Source organism: Myotis lucifugus, unplaced genomic scaffold (assembly GCF_000147115.1).
Source record: "Myotis lucifugus unplaced genomic scaffold, Myoluc2.0 scaffold_246, whole genome shotgun sequence".
NCBI classification, from domain to species: Eukaryota; Metazoa; Chordata; class Mammalia; order Chiroptera; family Vespertilionidae; genus Myotis; species Myotis lucifugus.
In genome coordinates, this window is record NW_005871294.1 from 1,507,491 (window position 1) to 1,530,395 (window position 22,905).

General features: G+C 41.7%; 2 protein-coding genes, 1 non-coding gene and 1 pseudogene across 6 annotated transcripts in view; 2 read left to right on the forward strand and 2 right to left on the reverse strand.

The window, feature by feature from the left end:
* LOC111827910 overlaps positions 1 to 1,541 on the forward strand; it is a 16,596-nt gene extending 15,055 nt beyond the window's left edge. Inside the window, exon 4 of the mRNA XM_023762475.1 lies at positions 1,477 to 1,541. Coding sequence (XP_023618243.1) covers positions 1,477 to 1,522 — 46 coding nt within the window. The 3' untranslated portion in view covers positions 1,523 to 1,541. The remainder of the gene's footprint in view (positions 1 to 1,476) is intronic.
* Positions 1,542 to 1,652: 111 nt separating this feature from the next.
* APTX (aprataxin) lies at positions 1,653 to 18,596 on the forward strand. Of its 4 annotated transcripts, none has more exons than XM_006098785.3 (8): positions 1,661 to 1,789; positions 7,137 to 7,273; positions 9,382 to 9,428; positions 9,664 to 9,966; positions 10,590 to 10,649; positions 11,423 to 11,649; positions 17,113 to 17,216; positions 17,946 to 18,357. In XM_006098785.3, exons 2-8 carry the CDS (start codon positions 7,141 to 7,143, stop codon positions 18,098 to 18,100), a joined length of 1,029 nt encoding a protein of 342 aa, XP_006098847.1. In that variant the 5' UTR covers positions 1,661 to 1,789; positions 7,137 to 7,140; the 3' UTR covers positions 18,101 to 18,357. The 4 variants fall into 4 exon arrangements, with proteins under 4 accessions (XP_023618251.1, XP_006098847.1, XP_023618252.1 ...); XM_006098786.3 differs by lacking the exon at positions 1,661 to 1,789 and adding an exon at positions 1,798 to 2,113; XM_023762483.1 differs by lacking the exon at positions 17,113 to 17,216 and having other exon boundaries at positions 1,653 to 1,789; positions 17,946 to 18,596.
* Positions 9,099 to 9,236, reverse strand: LOC111827916. Its single transcript, XR_002831666.1, has one exon. It is a non-coding gene; the product is annotated as a small nucleolar RNA SNORA79 (small nucleolar RNA).
* Positions 18,597 to 22,554: 3,958 nt separating the features above from the next.
* LOC111827911 overlaps positions 22,555 to 22,905 on the reverse strand; it is a 1,391-nt pseudogene continuing 1,040 nt past the window's right edge.

Below are 22,905 nucleotides of genomic sequence, written 5' to 3' on the forward strand. Positions count from 1 at the left end.
GCAGGAGTTGAAAACAATAATGTGTAAATTATAGATGGAAGCTTTTAAATTATAGGTTATAGTTGATACATTAGCATGTTTACACTATGATGTGGAACTCTACTGGTGTACCAATTATAGATACGACTATCAAGAATTTGAAAAGATTATTAACAATTTTTAATCAGTCAGAATGGCTATCATCAAAATCAACAAATGACAAGTGCTGGCGAGGATGTGGAGAAAAAGGGCCCTAGCTGGTTTGGCTCAGTGGATAGAATGTCGGCCTACGGACTGAAGGGTCCTGGGTTTGATTCCAGTCAAGGGCACATGCCCAGGTTGTGGGCTCGATTCCCAGTAGGGGGTGTGCAGGAGGCAGCCAATCTATGATTCTCATCATTGATGTTTCTATCTCTCCACTCTCCCTTTCTTTTGGAAATCAATAAAAATATATATATTTTAAAAAGGAACCCTTGTACACTGCTGGTGGGAAGGCAGACTGGTGCAGCCACTGTGGAAAAGAGTATGAAGTTTCCTCAAAAAATTAAAAATGGAACTTCCATTTGACCCAGTAATCCCACTTCTAGGAATATATCCCAAGAAATCAGAAACACCAATCAGAAAGAATATATGCATCTCTATGTTCATAGCAGCACAATTTACAATAGCTAAGATTTGGAAACAGCCTAAGTGCCCATCAGCAGATGAGTGGATTAAAAACCTGTGGCCCTGACCGGTTTGGCTCAGTGGATAGAGCACTGGCCTGCGGACTGAAGGGTCCTGGGTTTGATTCCGGTCAAGGGCATGTACCTTGGTTGCAGGCACAACCCCAGTGGTGGGTGTGCAGGAGGCAGCTGACTGATGTTTCTCTCTCATCGATGTTTCTAGCTCTCTGTCCCTCTCCCTTCCTCTCTGTAAAAAAAATCAATAAAATATTAAAAAAAACAACCTGTGGCACATCTATGCAATGGAATACTACATTCCTGTAAAAAAGAACTCCTACCATTTGCAAAAGGATGGATGGACCTGGAGAGCATTATGCTAAGTGAAATAAGCCATTCGGAGAAAGATAAATATCACATGATCGCACTCATTTGTGGAATATAATGAACAACATAAATTGATGAACAAAAATAGATCCAGAGACATAGAAGCATCGATCAGATGCTCAAACCTCAGAGGGAAGGCAGGGGAAGGTGGGCACAGACAATAGGGGGTTGAGGACCTGTGCTGGGGAGGCGGGGTGGAGGAGCAGACTGGGAGAGGTCAATGGGGGGAAAAATGACATGTAATACTTTCAACAATGAAGAATTAAATAAATAAAATTTAAAAAATGAAAAAAAATTTAAATCAGAAATTATATATCTATTTAATCATGAAACCTAATGTCAAAAAGGTAATATTCACAGAAACATGCTCAAGTTCCTCATGAAAAATTTAAAACATTTTATTTGAATATTTAGCCTTAATAAAGGTTGTGAGTTTCTCCTTATGAAGGGAGTGTCCAGAGGCGCACGCTGCCTGGAAACGGCCACAGGGTTAGCAGCCCGACGTCTCCCGACTCAGGCGCTGGCGGTGGCCCGGGAGCGGCTCTCGGGGGAGAGACGCTGGGGAACTCCCAGGAACCACGCTTGGACCACGCCCCCCTGAGGGACCAATAGGGGCGGGCGTTAGGCGAGACACTCAGCCAATCTGATGGCAGGCACTGGTGACGAACATCGTTGCTCGCCAGTTTGGTGACGTCATCCCACAGCGCCGGAAGTAGCGTGTCAAAGGAGTACCGCGAACTCATCCGTCCCGGCTGTTTGAGGTAAGGCAGTTTGGGCCTACCTCCTGTGTTGTCCGTGATGGAAGCCGTGGGCGTGGACCTCAAGCCGGCTCGCTTCTGTTTTTGAGTGACGTGCCTTGAAAAACGCTCTCACGGCTTCTTTCCCGGCCGGCGTTGCTCCTTCCTCGGGCTCCGGGGCTCTCGACTCCCTCCGGCCCCCTTGGACCGTGTTTGGCGGCGCTCACGTTGGTCTCCGCCCACTTGGCGTCCGTTCACCTGTGCCCCTGACACCCTTACCTAGCTTGGTCGCAACACAAGCAGAGAAACTATTAGAGCGTGGGCACTGTCCAGCCCGTGGGCTGTCAGGTAGGACATTGTTTCCTTCGCAAACGCTCCCTGAAAGCTCGAGGGCCTTTCACAGCGTCCTCAACAGGCCGGTGGGAAGGCCAGAAGCAAGGCTATTCCCACGCGGACCAGCGATGGCCGTTCCACACAGCGGGGGTCTAATTTCATTGGGAATAATGTGGCCCAGGTTTGGGGCCTTCTGGGCATTTGACGTATTGGGGATCGTTAGAACACGGGACAGGCCTCTCCATGGGGGGAGACAGTGCAGATTGGTGCCTTTTCACGTTAGCTGCACGGTCTGCTGTCGATGGCCCTGAGCTCCTGCTTCCATCCTGCCCGTACTATTAACAAGAGTGATAATGCTTACTTTTGGCCAGACACGGATCTTTACATACTAACTCATTTAGCCCGTGTAGTGTAGAGCAGTTATTAATACTGTTTTACAGCCGAAGAAATAAAGGCTGACGTCAAATAACTGACCTCAAGTCACACAGTGAGGAGGTTGTGGCGCCACGATTTGAACTCCAGCATTTGGACTTTAGAGGCCTGGATGTTGCCCACTATTCCATGCTGATTTTGTTCAACTGTTCGTCAAGTGCCCGAGCACCTCACTCTGTTGTTATCTACTATTTTATGGAGAAAATTGAGGTCATCAGAAGTGCCTTTCCTCACATTTCTGCTTTTGCTTTCCTGTTTACAAAACCATTTAGATTTATACTCATGTTGATCTTAAGCCTCAGAGGATGAGGATGAGCTGTATCCTCTGATCAAAGCAAATCCCTTTACCTGTGTTCCTGATCTTTCATACTCTCACCTATGAGAGCTTGTTTTCATTTGTCCTTTCTGCCCCTGTCCCAGTCATGTATAAACAAGGTCAGGTTTCTCAGGACCCTGGCCATCTCTTATCCCCACTTCCACTATGCAAGCCAGAAAGAAAAAAGTTCTTGGTGATCATCTTCCTTTAGCTGTCATCCAGTGACTCTTCCCCCTTCTTATCCAAACTGTTTTAAAGGGTATTCTAAATTCTGTCTCCATTTTCTCAACTCCCATTCCCTTCTGCAGTCTGCTTTCAGACCTATTATTCCCTGAAATCTTACCCTAAGGTCACCAGTGATTGTTCCTCAAACCAGATAGTCATTTAAAAATCATCACTTGATTCCCTTGCTGCTTTTGAGACTTGATACCTCTCACTCCCATTTTTATTTTTGTTAATCCTCACCCGAGGATATTTTTCCATTGATTTTTTAAAATATATTTTATTGATTTTTTTCAGAGAAGAAGGGAGAGGGATAGAGAGTTAGAAACATCTATGAGAGAGAAACATCGATCAGCTGCCTCCTGCACACCCCCCACTAGGGATATGCCCGCAACCAAGGTACATGCCCTTGACCGGAATCGAACCTGGGACCCTTCAGTCCGCAGGCCGACGCCATATCCACTGAGCCAAACCGGTCAGGGCTCCATTGATTTTTTAGAGAGAGTGGAAGAGAGGGGGACAGAGAGAGAGAGTGAAACCTTGATGTGAGAGAGACACACTGATTGGTTGCCTCCCACACGCGTCCTGACCAGGGCCAGGGATCGAGCTTGCAACCTAGGTACATGCCCTTGACTGGAATTGAACCTGGGACCCTTCAGTCCACAGGCTGATGCTAAACTGGCTAGGGCTCACTCCCATAATACACTCAGTTGGTTTATTCAGTGAACATTTATTGTGATATAGAGATGAGCAAAACAATGTGCCTTTCCTTAAGGAGCTTATATTCTAGCTGTTTCTCCATGTTCCTCTCTCACCAGTCATTTCTCCTGTGGATAGTCTTTTTTCCTCCACCCAAAACGTTGGGTATTTCCAATGCTTGCCACTTTGGCCCGCTGTACTTTTAAAAAAAATATTTTTATTGATTTCAGAGAGAAAAGGAGAGATGGAGAGAGATAGAAACATAAGTAATGAGAGAGAATCATTGATCGGCTGCCTACTGCATGCTCCCTACTGGGGATCGAGCCCCCAACCTAGGCATGTGCCCTGACTGGGAGTCGAACCATGACCTCCCTGGTTCATAGGTCGACACTCAACCACTTGAGCCATGCTGGCCAGGCTGTTCTTTTCATTCTGTACCTAATGCCTGAGTGAACACATCAACTGGCTTGGTTTTAACTCCCTACATGCTTTCAAATAGAAGTTGTCATATTAGACTCTTTTCTGAGTTTCACCCTCACTTCTGACTACCCTGCTGGACAGCTCTGCCTGCAACTCCCACAGGCAGTTCAAATTCAGAGGCCCAAAACTGAACTCGGCATCTTCCCTGAACTTACTTTATCACACCCATCACTAAATCCTAATGATTTTACCCCCTAAATGTTTCTCAAGTCTGTACTCTCTACTCTATCTCTCCATTGTCCTACTTCAGGCCTCATCATCTCTCACCTGAAGTACAATGGGCTTCTAACTGGTTTCCCTGCCTCTAGTTCTGTTCTCCACATATCTTTTGTCCACACTACCTACCTCCTCCCCCAAATGATCTTTGAAAACAAATCTGTGTCAAAGACCTGCTTAATAATCTTTAAAGAGCTTTCTGTTCTTTCATCTGTTTGCTCTTTCAGCACATACTTATTGTTTACTGAATTGCAAAATTCATTGGAACTTCTAAAATATGAGCTTCTCAGCCAGTCATCCAGGGCCCTGCTTCATTTGGACCTGCTTGAATCTTCAGCCTCTTTTCTGCCTCATACTTTGGGTTGCAGCAACACTGAACTGCTTCTTCATATGTACAGTGCTGTTCCTTTGTGCACTTGCCCTTGCTGTTCACTTTTATTGGAGTCTTCTCCCAGATTTCTTTCTTTTTTTAAAAAAAATATCTTTTTATTGATTTCAGAGAGGAAGGTAGAGAGAGATAGAAACAATGATGAGAGAGAATCCTTGATCTGCCTCATGCATGCCCCCTACTGGGGATTGAACCCAAAACTTGGGCATGTGCTCTGACCAGGAATCGAACTGTGACCTGGTTCATAGGTCGAAGCTCAACCACCAAGCCACACCAGCCAGGCTCTTTCTCCACTTCTCCTCACTTAGTTAGGCTCTTCCCTTTCACCTAATTAACCAGGTTTTTATATATATAGGACTCATTGTAGGCTCAACTCCTATAGGAAACCTTTCTTGACACCTTTCTCCAACTCTGGGTTGGGAACTTCACCTTTGTGCCCTATCTTTGTGACGGCAGGTATGATGTATTATACCTGTATCATACAATGCAAGTGAAATGTATTATGTCTTTACTCCCAGCACTAGTTTGGCACAAGGAACATAGTGGGCATGCAGTAATTTTGACTGAATGATCAAATAAGTGAAGACAAAAGGTATATGGTGCAGATTAAGAACCTGTTCTTTAGCCCTAGATGGTTTGGCTCAGTGGATAGAGTGTTGGCATGTGAACGGAAGGGTCCCTGGTTTGATTCCGGTCAAGGGCATATACCCGGGTTGTGAGCTCGATCCCCAGTAGGGGGTGTGCATAAGGCAGCCGATCAGTGATTCTCTCTCATCATTGATGTTTCTATCTATCTCTCTCCCTCTCTGAAATCAATAAAAAATATATTTTAAAAAAAGAGCCTGTTCTTTGGAATTAATTCAAATCCTGTCTCTGGCACACATTGGCTGTATGACTTGAACACATTACTTATCTTCTCTAAGCCTTAAATTTTTGCTTCCTTGCAATGAGAGTTGTTGTGAAGATTAAATGAGATGATATAAGTAAGATATTTAGCAAATGCCTAGCACATAGTATGCACTTGATAAAAGCATGCTGAACACCAGGGGCTATAGAAGAAAAGTATGCTGAAGACCAGGCCTAACCCAGGGCAATGATCTCCAAAGAGCCTTCCTCCAAATTTTCTGAATGGATGGACAGTGATGCAGTCTATATACAAGGAGATTTAATTATCATCTGTATCCATCCATCCCACCTTGACCCTTGGATCTTTCATAGGCAACTTAATCTAATTGTGTTTTAATCTTAAATCATCTCTTCTTTACCTACTGCTTATCCCCAAATTATGTCTCTTTGTATATTCTTCCTTTTGGTTAATGGATATTTCCAAATTAGGAATCCTGGTTATCTCCCTTTCCTCCTTTGTCATTCCCCAAATGCAGTCAGTAATTAAGTCTACCTTCATGATTTCTTCTGGCTGTTCTTCCTCTCCATCCCCTTTGTTCTGCCTTTGCTCAGGCAGAATTTCTTGTCTCTTTTTCTTCTGCTGAAACTCTACATGGTCTTAAGGGTTGTTTTTCAAAAGAATGCCAGCACCTCCACTATTGTGCAGGTTGTGTATTGCACAAAGGTGCTGCAGTCATACTTTGGAAATTGCATGTTTGCAATTTATTATGACAGTCTTCTGGCAGATGGCAGCAAAACATCATTCTAACATCAGTATGTTAATGACAGTTAAAGAAGGGAAACCTTCAAATACACAAAAAGTGCCTGTAGACTGAAGAATATCTTCTGTTTTTATGTTCTTAGTTTTCTGCCAGGCAAACTCCTTTTCGGTCCTTTAAAACCCATTATACATAAAGTCTTTTTTGATACTCTCTGCAAGAGTCAGTCATTCCTTTGCCTGAGCTAATGCCTTATTTGGTTACTTCCTTCTTACAATGCTTATCACATTATATTTTAATAAATGGTATATGAGTCTATCTGTCCCACTGTACTCCAGGCCCCAGAAGAATAAGGACAATGTTTAATCATTCTTTGATCCTCAACCTGTTGCCTAATGACCAGCACATAAAGTATATCAATAAATATAACAAATATTTGATTGCTTGGTATGATTCAGGCACAGAGGTGAATACTTGACCCACATTTTCTTAGTTAATTCTCACAACAGCTTTATGAATCCTGTCATTATCACATTTTACATGTGAGGAAATTGAGGCTGGGGAGGTGAAGTCACTTGCCTCAAGATGAACAGATGGTATATGGCATGTGTGGTATCTGGGGTGTGGCTCTGGAGGACTTGTGCTAGTTTTTCCATGATTCTCTTCTGTTTTGTCTCTCAGAGTAATGATGCGGGTGTGCTGGTTGGTGAGACAGGACAACCGGCACCAGCGAATCAAACTTCCACATTTGGAAGCAGTGGTGGTTGGGCGTGGCCCAGAGACCAAGATCACTGATAAGAAATGTTCTCGACAGCAAGGTAACTAACTGGTCACAAGAATGTGGAGAGCACCATGCTCGGTTCCTTAGAGTAGTGATAACCAAAGGTACGCATTTTCTGGGTGGTCATGATGGAAAACCTTTCGTCTGCCATAAACAAAACTCAGGAACAGGGCTCTTTTAGCCAACACCAGGCCCCATTCACTCCTGATTCCACCCTCCGAAAGCAGTAACTATTCAGTGTTGGCAACAGACGGGTCCTTCCTGTTACTATTGGTGGTGGAGTTCTGTACCCTGCTTTGTCTAGGAAGGGTCCGAGCTGGGAGTGAGACAGTTGAATTCTAGGATCTCCAGGCTGAAACTGTGTCTGAGAAGTGATGGGATGGTTCCATCCTTTACATATTGCCTCATACAGAGGGTGCTTTTTAAATTTATTTTAAAAATTTATCTTTATTGCCAAAACCAGTTTGGCTCAGTGGATAGAGCGTCGGCCTGCGGACTGAAAGGTCCCAGGTTCGATTCCGGTCAAGGGCATATACCTGGGTTGCGGGCACATCCCCAGTAGGAGATGTGCAGGAGGCAGCTGGTCGATGTTTCTCTCTCATCGATGTTTCTAACTCTCTATCTCTCTCCCTTCCTCTCTGTAAAAAATCAATAAAATATATTAAAAAAAAAAAATTTATCTTTATTGTTGAAAGTATTACAGATGTCCCCTTTGTTTTTTTCTTCACTGACCCCCTCTACCCAGCACCCACCCTTCCCAGGCATTCACCACACCATTGTCTGTGTCCATAGGTTATGCATATATGTGTATAAGTTTCCCAGTTAATCTCCCCCATCTACCTCCCCACCTCTATCTTTCCCAGAGGGTGGTATCTTTATAAGATGATAGTATCTAGCTCTTGAAGTATCATCCCTGGGATTTAATGAAATGAAAGTCCTTAGGAAAAAGCCTTACCATATACCTCATTTTTTTGCCCGTAAACTTCTGGACATGCTCATTGCTACCAGGCCTCCCATGCAATACGTTCCCCATAGCAGGGTTTCCCGAGGCTTGGAGTTGCAGCACTGATTATTGGTTTTGCCACATGAGTTAATCTAAATGGGTGAAAAAAAGTCATGCTTGACCTGGCTAGGCCCGAGATACAGAAGCAGATGCTGCTTCTCACTCTCTGTCCCCCTGGTCACAATAGGTGTGTGTCCGCCTGTCCTCTGCCTGTCCTCTCTGGAGAGCAGCTGTGGTGTCTCTCCTCTTTGTTCCCTGTCTCACTTACCTGAGCATGAGAGATAAATGTTACTTCTTCCCACACATGCTCAGATTGTGCTGACTGTTCCTCTTTCTAGACCAGTGGTTCTCAACCTCTGGCCCTTTAAATACAGTTTTTCATGTTGTGACCCAACCATAAAATTATTTTCGTTGCTACTTCATAACTGTAATGTTGCTACTGTTATGAATCGTAATGTAAATATCTGATATGCAGGATGGTCTTAGGCGATCCCTGTGAAAGGGTCGTTCGACTGCCAAAAGGGGTCGCGACCCACAGGTTGAGAACCGCTGTTCTAGACTATTCTCTACACTCCTCCTACCCAAGGCCAGCTGAACTTCTGTTTTCCAGGAATGTATCATTTGCCCCTTTCTCTGGTAAAGGCATCTGATAGTTTTATGTAATAGCGGGAGCCTGATTTAATCTTGAGTGAAGAGCTTGTAAGAGAAGTGGGTCCCCTTCCCTGATTGCAGAGTCTGTGATCCCAGGTGGCCAAGGGCTCTGGAATAGGGAGACTTGTGGGGACTTAGTGAAGCTGCCTCTGAGGGATATTAACAGTAGCTAAGGGAGTATGTACACTGTTGGACTTTTTTTATTTTTAAGTGTTTGATTCCACAAATATCAGAGAATAAACAGATAGTCCCATCACCCTAATATTCTCTGAGTGAAGAAAATCAAATTTTAATTTATGATGACCTGTTGGACATTTTATGGAAGGATTTGGAGCCCCAGTCACCTGTATAATGGGCAGTTTTGCTCATAGGCCTTTGAGGAAACCCATGTCAAGTTGCCTTCATGAGGCTTCATTGTCCTGTAGAGAGAATAGGAGCAAGTGCCTGGTTCTTCATGGCATTTGGGTTTGACTTTTTTCAATCTCTTTCAGTGCAGTTGAAAGCAGAGTGTAACAAAGGATATGTCAAGGTAAAGCAGGTATGTCTGTTTGTGACTTGAATTTCCATTTTATACTTGACGATTTTCTTATGCTGTTGACTTTAGAGTGTCAGTGCCAGCCAGTAAGTCTTCTCTGTCATGTGTGGAAGTGATGGAGTAATATAAGTGAACATTAAGCATAGTTCCTGGCACATAGTAAGTGGTTAACATAACAGTGACTATATTAGTGATGGGATTGTTGCTTTTTTGTAATTACCTTCTGATTATTTCATAGGTAGGGGTCAATCCCAGCAGCATTGACTCAGTCATAATTGGGAAGGACCAAGAGGTGAAGCTGCAGCCTGGCCAGGTTCTCCACATTGTGAATGAACTTTATCCATATATTGTAGAGTTTGAGGAAGAGGCAAAGAGCCCTGGCCTGGAAACACACAGGAAGAGAAAGAGGTCAGGCAACAGCGATTCCTTAGAAAGGGATGCTGCCCAGGAAGCTGAGCCCAGTACAGGACTGGTACCTGGGAGTGACCCTAGCCAACGCTCTGTGCCCCCAAACAAGGGGACAGATGAGTCTACCAAAAAGGTGAGGGTATTTTGCTTGATAGATGATGTGGAGATTAAATGATATAATGACGGCTTAAATGTTTTGTACACTCTAAAGCCAGGCACACGTGAGGGGTTATTAACCATGATAGGGGCTATTAACCAAGATGAAAGAGTCACTTGTTTGTGTCACCAGTCACTTGGGTGAATGTCCCTTTATGTGCTTTTCTCTTGCAGTCCTGAGGTAAGCCACTTGAAGGTAGGGCGATAATGGAATATACTTAACACTGAGCTACTAAAATGTGTGTCAGTCATTTGTATTTCTAGAAGGTAGCATTGGAACACTTTTCATAGATCATGTGATTCACATCCTGATGTCAAAGTGGAGACCTAGTCAGGCTTAGATGGAGTGGGAGAGGACAAAGATGTGGTTCATACTCTGGCATTTCCAGCCTCTGTCTAGACATGTAGCTCTGGATATAGGGAGGAAATGGGGATAGCTTATGATTACAAAGGCAAAAGATTGATATAAAGGGGATATAGTTTAATTCTTAAAAATTAACTTTACTTCCAAGTTTGGTTGGATTTTGCTGACATTCAGTGTTAACTAATTTTTTTTTTTTTTTTGGCATTTGAGATTTTCATTGCTCTTTATTGTTTTAGGAATCATTGGGCCACTGGAGTCAAGGCTTGAAGATTTCTATGCAGGATCCCAAAATGCAGGTCAGAATAAAATTTTGGCATTGAAATAATCGGCAGAGTTTATAACTATAAATGAAATCAAAGGCGATCAGTGTTTCAAATGAGATTTGTTTTATTGGGCTATTTGTGAGAACATGTAGCTTTTCCCATTGCCAATAAGTTAGCACCTGAAATTCTTTGGAGAGAAACTAAGTTCTTCAAATGAATATCCCCTCTGCCTTGTTCCTCTTAAACTTCTGCATACTATTAAGGGAAGTTGAGTTAACCTCACTGTGGTCCCTTTCAAGGGAGCATCAGATAATAACGACTGTGGTTACTGGCTTATCCTGGGATTAATAGTCCGGTATCACCCTAGGAGGGGCCTTTGAGTTCTTAAATTATCTACTGGGATGACAAGGGGCCAGATCTGATAGGGTGTCTTGGAACACACGGGCAGATGTCATATGGTCTGCTGTGGTAGAGTGGAGAAGGGAGCATTTAATTGATGCCTGGATGGATCTCACATCAGATCCTTAGCAACTACTGTACTTCATACTGTGCATCTTCTGTGTAGTGTAGTGATTAAAACACAGACTGAAGTTGGGTTGCAATCCTAGTTTCCTGCTTTGTAACTGTGACTTTGCATAAGACACTCAGCTTATCTGAGTCTCTGTGCTTTCATCTGTCAAAATTGGGATACTAAAAACTTTTACAGACGATTGTAGTGGGATTAAGTGAGTTAATGAATATAACAGCACCTGGCACAGAAGATGCATGGAAAATGTCTGTTTCCTTCTCCTTTGCCCCTCTTCTAGGTTTACAAAGATGAGCAGGTGGTGGTGATTAAGGATAAATACCCCAAGGCTCGTCACCACTGGCTGGTCTTACCATGGGCCTCAATTTCCAGTCTGAAGGCTGTGACCAGGGAACATCTTGAGCTCCTCAAACATATGCATGCTGTGGGGGAAAAGGTGATTGCAGATGCTGCTGGGCCCAGCAAACTCCGCTTCCGATTGGGCTACCACGCCATTCCCAGCATGAGGTAAGCCCTGTGGGGAGTGCTGGTGCATTCTGATTATGTGTAGGTGGAGATGGATGCAGCCTGGGTCTGCTGAGTGTGCTGATAGCTGCAAGGCCCAGGGGGGTTTCCAAGGCAGGTGAGCTGAAACTTGTTCTGTCTGACTTTTCTGTAAGCCTTGAGTTCCTACTTCTGCTTGTAATTCAATTACATACTTTTTTTTTTGTTCCTCTCAAAGTGTAAACCTCTGAGGACCTAATTTATGAACTAGATGAAGTAGCTTTATTACACCGGGATGAAGAATTAAAGAATTGTAGTCAGTGACTGTTCAGAAACTCCTAAGTGATTAAGGACCATTGCTCTGAAGGACACAAACATCACTGACTTCTGTCCTAACAGCTTAGTAGATCTAAGATGTAAGATAAAATGAGAGAAAAGTGCAGAGCTGGTTTTCTTTTGGCTCATACCCAGAAGGATTGAGAAAGGAATGATTGATTCTTTTCAAAGAATGCATCCAAGGCAGTGCTCCACAGGTCTTTACACCTAAACGAGATAAGCAGAGTAATGGATTTCAGAGTTTTATCTTGGGTTTTTTGAGTTATTTTATTGCTTTTTTTTGTTCAATAAAATATATATAGCATAAAATTTACCACTTTAACCATTTTCAAGTGTCCAGTTTAATGGCATTAAGTACATTTACATTGTGCAACCATCACCACTATCTATTTCTAGAACTTTCTTCCCACACTACCATCTTCCTTCCTCCCTCAACCCCTCAAAATCCCCATTTACTTTCTGTCTCTATGAATTTAACTACTTTAGGTACCTCATATAAGTGGAATTATATAGGATCTGTCTTTTTGTGACTGGCTTATTTCACTTAAGGTAATTTTTCAAAGTTCATCCGTGTTGTACCATGTATCAGAATCTTTTTTTAAAAAAATATATTTTATTGATTTTTTAAAGAGAAGAAGGGAGAGGGATAGAGAATTAGAAACATGGATGAGAGAGAAACACCGATCAGCTGCCTCCTGCACACTCCCTACTGGTATGTGCCCGCAACCAAGGTACATGCCCTCGACCGGAATCGAACCTGGGACCCTTGAGTCCTCAGGCTGACGCTCTGTCCACTGAGCCAAGCCGGCTAGAATATCTTAAGGCTATTTTTAATAAACACCCATTATTTTTCACGTTTTTTTTTTTGGATGAGTAATTATGACTTAGATTACTGGCTACTTTAACCTAATGAAATTTTTGTGCCACATATTTCTCCCCATCAATACTCTTTCTTTTAAAAGGACGCATAACGTATCTAGAATAAAATGCATAATAAGATTTATAGTTTGATTAGTTTTGACATGTACATGCCATGCAACTATCACTCTGATCAAGATACAGAACATTTCTATCATCTCATCCCAGGAAGCACCTTTGTGCTCTTTACAGTTAATCCTCCGCAAGCATTGTTATAATTTCTTTCAGCATAATTGGTTTTGTCTGTTCTCATGTAAATGGAACCATGTAATGTGTATTCTTTTTCATTCTGGCTTTCTTTGGTCAGCATAATGATTTTGAGATTCTTGCATGTCACCCATAGTCCTATTTCCCTAATGCTTCAGAGCCTATGACTAACAGCTAATGATTAAAGAGCCCTTTTCACATAGTAACCATGGTGTCCGTGCCTTTTTCATATAATGAATACCGTTGTGCTAAGGAGAATTCTAAAAGCAAGAGCTGTGGCAGGTGTGGGTGGGAAAAAGTGAGCAGTAAGTAAAGTTGCCACTTACATATCCTTTTATGACCACTCTTTATGACATAATTTTGAATAAAGTTTATAGAAAGGAAAAGGTAACAATAATTTTGTCTATTGTAAAATTAATATATTTTAAATTTAGAAAATATAAAAAAAGAAAGTGTGAAGCAGGACAAAAATCTTTCATAACATCACCACTAATTAAACTGTAGACCTTATTTGAATTTCACCCATTTTTCTTAAATCCTTTTCTGCTCCAGGATTTGATCCAAGATCCTGCAATTGAATTTATTATCTTTCCTTAGTCTCCCCTAATCTGTGATACTTCCTCTTCCTTTTCTGGTTTTCTTTTTTTAATATATTTTATTGATTTTTTAGAGAGGAAGGGAGAGGAATAGAGAGTTAGAAACATCGATGAGAGAGAAACATCGATCAGCTGCCTCCTGCACACCCCCTATGGGGTATGTGCCCACAACCAAGGTACATGCCCTTGACCAGAATCGAATCTGGGATCCTTGAGTCCGCAGGCCGACGCTCTATCCACTGAGCCAAACCGGTTATGGCCTTTTCTGGTTTTCATGACCTTGACACTTTTGATGAGTACTGGCTAGTTATCTTATAGGATATCTCTCAGTTTGGGTTTGTCTGGTGATTTTTCATAATTAGATTGAGATTATCCTTTTTTCTTTTTTTGCCAACATGCCACAGAAGTGATGTGTCCATTTCAGTGCCTCATATCAAGGAGTGCATGATGTCAAGATGGTTTATTACTCATGATGTTAACCTTGATTACTTTGTTAAGGTGGTGTCTGCCAGGTTTCTCTACTCAAAGTTACTATTCAATATTTTGAGACTATGCTACTATCCTATTTCTGTTCAAACTTTTGCCTAGTACTTTTAGCGTCTCTATTGGTGGATCTGGCCTGCAATAGTTATTACTATGTTGTTTACCTAATGGTGACTTTATGTTTCCCTCATTCCTTCTAATTTATTTTTTGTGTTTTATTAATACTCACCCAAGAATATTTTTCTATTGATTTTTAAAGAGAGTGGAAGGGAGGGGGAGAGACACAGAGAGAGAAACATCTATGTGAGAGAGACACATCGATTGGTTGCCTCCCACATGTGCCCTGACCAGGGCCGGGGATGGAGCCTGCAACTGAGGTACTGCCCTTGACTGGAATCGAACACGAGACCCTTCAGTCCAAGGACTGGCACTCTAACACCTGAGCAACCGGCTAGGGCCCTTCTAATTTATTAATTAGATTTCTTCCATGTGGAAGAGCGCCCCCCCAATCCCTGCCCCAATTATATATTTATTCAATTATCAGTACAGATTCATGGATATTTATTTTATTCTATAAGTTTTAACTCAGTCTATCATTATTTATTTTGTTGCTCAAGTCATTCCAGCTTTGATCATTGGACGCTCCTTTTGGCTGGCCCCTGTAGCACTTTGACATACCTCCAACATGTTTTGAGCACTTATTTTCTGGAATAAGATGTTCCAGGCTCATTATAGCCCTGGAATGAGCCACTTCTGCCAAGAGCCCTTGTTCCTTTTATTGGATATTTATAAACCAAGACTTGGGTACTAGATTTCTGTAATGTTGATCCTAGGGTGTTTTTGCTCCTAGATCCTCTCAGTAGATAGAGCTAGGAAATAAATGCATGAATCCTAACCTGCACTGGTAACACATACCTCTCTATTTATTTACCTGTATGTGTATATGAAAACCATAATTCATAGTGATACCTCTCATTCCAGTCCAACCCCACAAGGTTCATTCTTGTCTTCTTATTTCCGTTATTGTAACTTCTTTCTCCAACAGTGAGAAATTTGGCTCTCATTAGCTACACTAAATTTACTTACTTGTTCAATCCTAGTACAGTTGACCCTTGAACAACACGGGTTTGAATTGTGCTGGTCCACTTATATGCGTATTTCTAAAAAATAAATACGTGCAGTACTGTAAACGTATTTTCCTTATGATTTTCTTAACATTTTTCTAGCTGACTTCATTGTAAGAATACTGTATATAATACATAGAGCATACAAAATATATGTCAATTGACTATTTATGTTATTGGTAAGTCTTCTGTTTAGCAGTAGGCTAGTAGTAGTTAGTCTTTTGGGGAGTCAGAAGTTAAACATTTTTGCCCAGCTGGTATACCTCAGTGGTTGAGCATCGACCTATGAACCAGGAGGTTAAGGTTTGATTCCCAGTCAGGACACATGCCCCGGTTGTGTGCTTGATCCCCAGTGGGGGGCATGCAGGAGGCAGCCGATCAGTGATTCTCTCTCATCATTGATATTTCTATCTATCTTTTCCTCTCCCTTCCTCTCTGAAATCAGTTAAAAAAAAAAAAGTTACAGATTTTCAACTGCATGGAGCTCAGCACCTCTAACCCCTGTATTGTTTAAGGGTCAACTTTGTACATATAAAATAGTTTCAGAATTGCTACTCCATACCCTTGTAAGAAATACTTTTACTCACAATAGCACAGTATTTGTATACAGTTCTTATTTAAAAAATTGATTTTAGAGAAGGGAAGTGGGGGAGAGAGAGAGAAAGAAAGAAACATTGATTTGTTGTTTCACTTATTTATGCTTTCATTGGTCGATTTTTTATGTGTTCTCACTGGGGATTGAACCTGCAACCTTGGTGTATCGGGATGACACTCTAACCAACTGAGCTACCTGTCCAGGGCTGTATACAGTTCTTTTTTAAAAAAAAAAAAAAAATATTTTATTGATTTTTTACAGAAAGGAAGGGAAAGGGATAGAGAGTTAGAAACATCGATGAGAGAGAAACATCGATCAGCTGCCTCTTGCACACTCCCTACTGGGTATGTGCCTGCAACCAAGGTACATGCCCTTGACCGGAATCGAACCTGGGACCCTTGAGTCCACAGGCCGACGTTCTATCCATTGAGCCAAACCAGTTAGGGCCTGGCCATATTACCTTTCTGTTCCTTGGTTGTACTAAGCTCTTTCTCATCTCAGGGCCTTTTGCACTTAGCCTCCCCGCTCTCTGAAATACTCTTTCCCCCAAAATTCTTAGCTTACCTGACTGCTTTCTCAGCTCAATCACTGCCTGGGAGAGACCTTCCCTGAACACCCTAAGCTAGTTAAAGAGGCAGCCTCTACCCCCTTGGCACTCTCTATCACATTTCTCTGTTTTATTATTTTCTAAGCAATGTTATTTGAATCTTCTTGTTTATTGGTTTACTTATACTTTATTTGTCTCCCCTCATGATAATATAATTTCTGTAAGGACAGAGGTCTTTCCCATTTTGTTCACTGCTAAATTCCCAGTGCTAGAACAGTGTGTGGTCCTAGTAGGTAGATAATGAGCATTAAATATTCTTAAAAAAATATATTTTATTGATTTTTTTACAGAGAGGAAGGGAGAGGGATAGAGAGTTAGAAACATCGATGGGAGAAAAACATCGATCAGCTGCCTCTTGCACACTCCCTACTGGGTATGTGCCTGCAACCAAGGTACATGCCCCTGGCCGGAATCGAACCTGGGACCTTTCAGTCCGTAGGCTGACACTCTATCCACTGAGCCAAACCGGTTAGGGCAAATATTCTTAAGTGAATGAATGAATTGAATTAAATGGAAACAGTCAATATTTTACATACCCATACTTTTACTCTTTGTCCTTTTAATTTAACCATAGTCTTTCATGGATTTAATCGTCTATTTCCCTCCCCCTCTCTCAACTAGCCATGTACACCTTCATGTGATCAGCCAGGATTTTGATTCTCCGTGCCTTAAAAACAAAAAACATTGGAATTCTTTTAATACAGAATACTTCCTAGAATCTCAAGGTAAACAGTATTCTTTGGTTTTCACAATTGTTTCATTTTCTCAGCTGTTCTTATACTTGACTCAGTTATTTCCCTAAATAACAATCTGGTCTCAAAAACCCCTATTTAACTTTATATTCCCTATAAAGAGGGCCCCACTAAAAGAAACTGGATTATTTGAATTGTAGTGGGATTGTCACTTTGCTGTGAGCAGCCATCTTTGGGGACCTAGAAAGCTGTTATATCGGGGTCAGAAAGGTGTTTTATTATAATACCAGGGTACTTAAAATTGTTCTGAGAATTATTGGAGATCATAGATATGAAAGCTCTGAACAGTTCTATGTCTCTTCTGCCGAGCAGGAACATGGGTCTACCTTGTGTTAGGAGTAGTTAATTAACAGGGGAAGGGCGTGTGTGCAGAGGAACATTTCCCAGTGTATATTCTGTGGAACTTCAGTATGCTGGGGGATTAACAGTGACAGCTGCCATCGACCAAGGGTCAATCAGTGGTAAGCACTGTATAAGGCTCTGACATAGTAACAGGGATTGCTTAGAATGTATCTCAACGGAATGTAATATCCAAAATAGGTTGCTCAGATAGAGAATTTGATCAAGCCCCTTTCCCCAGCAATGAGTCTAACCTCAAATTTACAAGATACCTGGCATATATTTATTTGGGGTCACATTTTTTTTTCTTTGTATTGGCTTTCCAGAGTATCTGGGCTCTGAACTTTTTTTCCTTGCTTGCAGCTGTGATCAAGATGATACAAGAGGCTGGCAGAGTGACTGTCCGAGATGGTATGCCAGAGCTCTTGAAGCTGCCCCTGCGTTGTCATGAGTGCCAGCAGCTGCTGCCTTCCATTCCTCAGCTGAAAGAGCATCTCAGGAAGCACTGGCCCAAGTGATTGTGTGGAACCTGAACTTCTGCAGCAAGTATGGTGATTGTTTAGAGCAGACTCCTGGCACCTGTTCTGGATTGCCTGTGAACTTTTACTTATTTCTTAAATTAAAAATACAGGCTTTTTTTTTTTTAAAACAAATTTTGTTCTATTCTTGAGTGACAAAATGTGGGGTGACTCAAAATAGGTCAAGAATTAGGAATTTGGGTTTGTCATGGATGTGTTCTCTGGTTGGGCGAGGGTGGCCGGGATAGGCCTGACCACTATCTCCAGGACCCACATCAACTCTAATGGGAGCAAAGCCATGTTCAGACTGATCTAATGCAGGGTATGGAAGTAGAGGGCAGATAATACCAGTATGTTTCTGTTCCTTATACTTATCCTCCCTCCCGGAGGCACGAGGTGCCCTTTCTTCAGACCAGCTGGAGGGGTCTTTTGTATATCCTGAAGGCATTGATTGGTTTAGTTCTCTGATCTTTTTTAATTAAAATTTTTTTTTCAATTGCAGTTTACTTCCAATATTATTTTGTATTACTTTCAGGCATACAGCATAGTGTTTAGACAATCATATACTTTACAGTGTTCCCCCTGATATTTCCAGTACTCAGCTGGCACCATCAGTTATTACAATATTACTGATTATATTTCCTATGCTGTATTTGTTCTCTGATCTTAATCTGTTCTGTAATATTCTTTCTCTTTCCCTTCTTCATGGAGAGGCTTAGATTCTTCTGTCCCTTTCATATTTTTCTATCCCACACCACCCAAATACTGCCTTCTCAGGAAGTCTATCTCCTAAGTTCTCCTTCACTCTGAGCAAACAGGCTAGGTGAGTGGGTGGAGGGATGGGGCTTTCTTCTAGTATCAGGTGCTCCTGGATGGTGAGGAAATACTCAGCCATATGTTCATCACAGTTCAGTGAGCAAGTCTTCTTGCTGACCTGCTTGAATCTGTTTGAAAATAAAGTTCATTTGTTTGAGGCATCTCTCCTAGGTAGTTGAAACTAACAGTTTAGCTAACAGTCACAAAGTAATTTCTGATACATGAAAAGATAGTTGTTTAATGAAAAAGTTGCATAGAACCCCATAGCGTCATTTTCCCCTTAGAACAGGGGTGGGCAACCTTTTTGTGAGTGCGTGCCAAAACCAGCAAAATCTCTGACTCAAAATTCTTCTGCGTGCCAACCCTAATTTTTTCAGAACATGTTACGCCTACTTTATATCTCTTAAGGTGAGGTATGTGAAGAACCTTAAAGAAATAATAAAATTCATTCGAGCGACAAAAACACAGTATATGATGATGAAAAATACATTTATTTTTTAATGTATACATGTACACTGATAGTCCGACAGAAAACTTTATGACTCCATTTGATATTATCAGTGGGACTTTTGCTGCTGCATCACTGATGACAGAGATTTTACATCAGGTTTATATTTCGTGACCTTCAGAGATATGCACGAGCTACTACTTTCATCCGTCAGGCTACTCCTATTACGAGACTTAACCAAATTCATCACTGAGAACAAAGATTCACAAGCGTATGTGGATGAAACCAAAACACTGGTCGGATCTAGAAAGGCAGGGAGAGTTAAGGCAGAGGCATAGAAATTGCTCTTCCCCTCTCTCGTCAATCCATGTCTATGGTCTTTAAGATAACTTGTTATGTAAAATTATTTATCTAAGATGCACCTACACTGAATTTATCTGAAAAATAAAAAAGTCGATATTAAGAAAAAAATTGTAAATGGAAGATTATAAGAGAGGGTTTCGAGTGCCAGCAAGAGTTACTGGCGTGCCATGTTTGGCACGTGTGCCAGGGGTTGCCCACCCCTGCCTTAGAACGAATTTGGATAGAACAGTGGGATGAAATTTGGGTAACAGAACTAAAGGTAAAGGGAAATCTGATGTTTCTTGATTAAATGTTGATCTGCTTGGGGATATAATTATTTTGATTATTGAGTTTATTGGGACAAAATAACACACACACACACACACACACACACACACACACACAAGCCCACCCTAACAATAACCTCTCTGGAGAGAGAAAATTTCAATCCATAGAGACCACATTTGACCTCACTCTCTTTCACAAATAAGATGCTACAATGGTTTCTTAGTGAGCGTGTGTATAGTACCACAGACAGTGTAATAATATGTGAGATGTAATGAAGGAAAATTTGGAAGAGTGAGTGACCACCCCTACATTCTTTGTTCAGCCAGGCTACTCAGTGACCTTGAATAATAGCTCTTTTAGAAGAACAAATGTAAATAATGGCTTGGAGGGGCCAGAAAAAGGATGTGAGGTATTGAGGTAGATAGGCCCCATGCCATCCCCTCTCCCAGGTGGGCTATTGTTGACATTATTACCAGAAAAAATTACTTTTCTTTGCTTATGTAATTCAGATTTATCATTGACCAAAAACATGTAAATCACATTTGTGATGCCAGGTTGTAGTATTTCCTCCATTAGGGAGTATCCTCTTTTATCTTGGTCCCATCATAGCCAGGCAAGGCAGCAGTTTTATTAAAATAAAGCTGTTGAATATGGATGGTTACTTTAACTCTAGCTAAGAAGGCAAATTTATTGAGTTCTGTTGCTGTAAAAGTAAGTAGATACAATGTGACAGCCAGAGCTGAACTGGAACCTGAAACTGAGCAAGTGAATGCTTTCTATGAGAGCATGGAGAACAGATCTTAAGTCAGAGCTGGAGAAAAGGCCTCTCAAAGTCCATTGGACTCTGAATTGGAGTAATCAGATATTTATATTTTAATCTGTTAACTTTTTTTTTTTTTAAAGCAAACAGTCAAACTCTACTACCAGAGAATGGGCTTTGGGTTTTAGAGTCTCCTAATGATTAGGGTTCTCATGCTTCTGACTCAGGGAGGGGCCAGTAGATGAGCATTATACAGGCAGTTGTCAAATGACTCATAAAATCAGTGACATATTCAAATGCCTGAGAGTTCCCCTGTCGCAGCTGCTCTCTACCCAAACCTCAGGGAAGGGAATGGTCAGGGCAGGGAAGTGGGAAAGGAGTTTAGACCTCTAGGATTCTGGGTCACTCACTACTCAATTCCTTTTGCCTGTTCTATCTTGCAAATTTATTTTGAGACCATTTATTTCAACTTCCTAAATTTTTAGAAGGCAGCTGGGATATGGAGGTTTAAGGGGTTGCTTCATTTAGTAATTTAAACTAGGTTTTGCCCTTTATTGAAGTCCTCTCCTTGACTTTTCCCAGATGTTCTCAGGCACTGACATCATATTTATGAAGGATTGATATCACTGCTAAGTCCCACTTACTTCTGTGTCCTGCCTCATAATTATTTTTTCCATCTAAAGGTAACATAGGAAATAAAAAGGACTTAGGCTTGTATATGAGGCTCAGCTCTGTTCCATGTTAGCTGTGTGACACAGGTCATTTATCCTCTCTGGTCTCAATTCATCAGCTGTTAAATCAGCGGTTCTCAACCTGTGGGTCACCACCCCTTTGGCGGTCGAACGACCCTTTCACAGGGATCGCCTAAGACCATCCTGCATATCAGATATTTACATTACGATTCATAACAGTAGCAACATTACAGTTATGAAGTAGCAACGAAAATAATTTTATTGTTGGGTCACAACATGAGGAACTGTATTTAAAGGGCCAGAAAGTTGAGAACCACTGTGTTAAATGGAGCTAAAATATGTACCCCCCCCCAGATTGAGGATTAAACAAGCATGAACTTGATAGGGCCAGATACTTGTGTGGTGCAGCATTCATCAATCCTAGTCTTTTCTGCCAAACTCGAACCTCAGCAAGAATTCTCTCTAGCAAGCCACTTTTCCCTCCCAGCTTTGGTTTCTCACATTTAAAACTAGGGCCTTGGACTAGATTATACTTAAAGTCCCTGTAAGATTCAAGTCTTCGAGGTTTAGCTGGTTAGCTCCTATTGCTCTGTCCTTAAGGTCTCCTTTTTTTCTAAGGCCAAAATTGGTAGATGTGTTCTCTAAAGCACAAGAGATTCTTTGCATCCATGCCTTAACCTATAAACTTAGGTGTGTGTGTGTTTTTTTTAATATTAATGTTTTATTGAAAAGTACAGAAAACCCACCTGTGTTATGTTCATCTGAACATAACAAGCAAGCCTCCTCACACCTCCTAAAAGCTTCATTTGTTTGGAGTAATACTTTGCCTATTCCAGCAAGTATCTCAGTTAACTTGTTTCCTTTTCATCCAGGCTCAAAATAAAAATTAAGCTCCTCTTGGATCAGGGGTGGAACTTGAGAGAGCCAGGAGAGTGAAGAGCTGTGTGTGTGTGTGTGTGTGTGTGTATTTAAATACAGTTGATTTCAGAGAGGAAAGGAGAGGGAGGGAAGAGATAGAAACATCAGTGATGAGGGAGAATCATTGATTGGCTGCCTCCTGCATGCCCCACACTGGGGATCGAGCCCACAACTTGGCATGTGCCCTGACGGGGAATCGAACCCTGACCTCCTGGTTTATAGGTTGACACTCAACCACTGGGCCACACTGACTGGGCAGGGCACCATATTTTTCAAAGGGCCCCCAATGGCTTTGTGAGCTTGGTGATGGGTTTTGAGCTCAGCCAGGGGAATGAAATACTTCATCATCCAAGCAAACTGTTCATCCACCATGGACCATTTGTGGTGCTTGTTTTTGCTGGATGGGTCATAATAGGGATTGCTTTTCTCAAACTGTGTGTGGTCTGGGTAAGCCTCCCTTCACAATCTTCATAAGTCCTTCAATGCCTGGCTCTTTGCAGTTGCTATAGTAGAAGGTTTCCTTCCTCCTCGCTTCATGGCT

Excerpts from the sequence above, each read along its gene's own strand:
- APTX (XM_006098785.3), top strand. The coding sequence starts at position 7,141 with ATGATGCGGGTGTGCTGGTTGGTGAGACAGGACAACCGGCACCAGCGA. Across the intron at positions 9,967-10,589 it reads CAGATGAGTCTACCAAAAAG|GAATCATTGGGCCACTGGAG; the intron begins GTGAGGGTATTT and ends TTATTGTTTTAG. Across the intron at positions 17,217-17,945 it reads ATACTTCCTAGAATCTCAAG|CTGTGATCAAGATGATACAA; the intron begins GTAAACAGTATT and ends CCTTGCTTGCAG.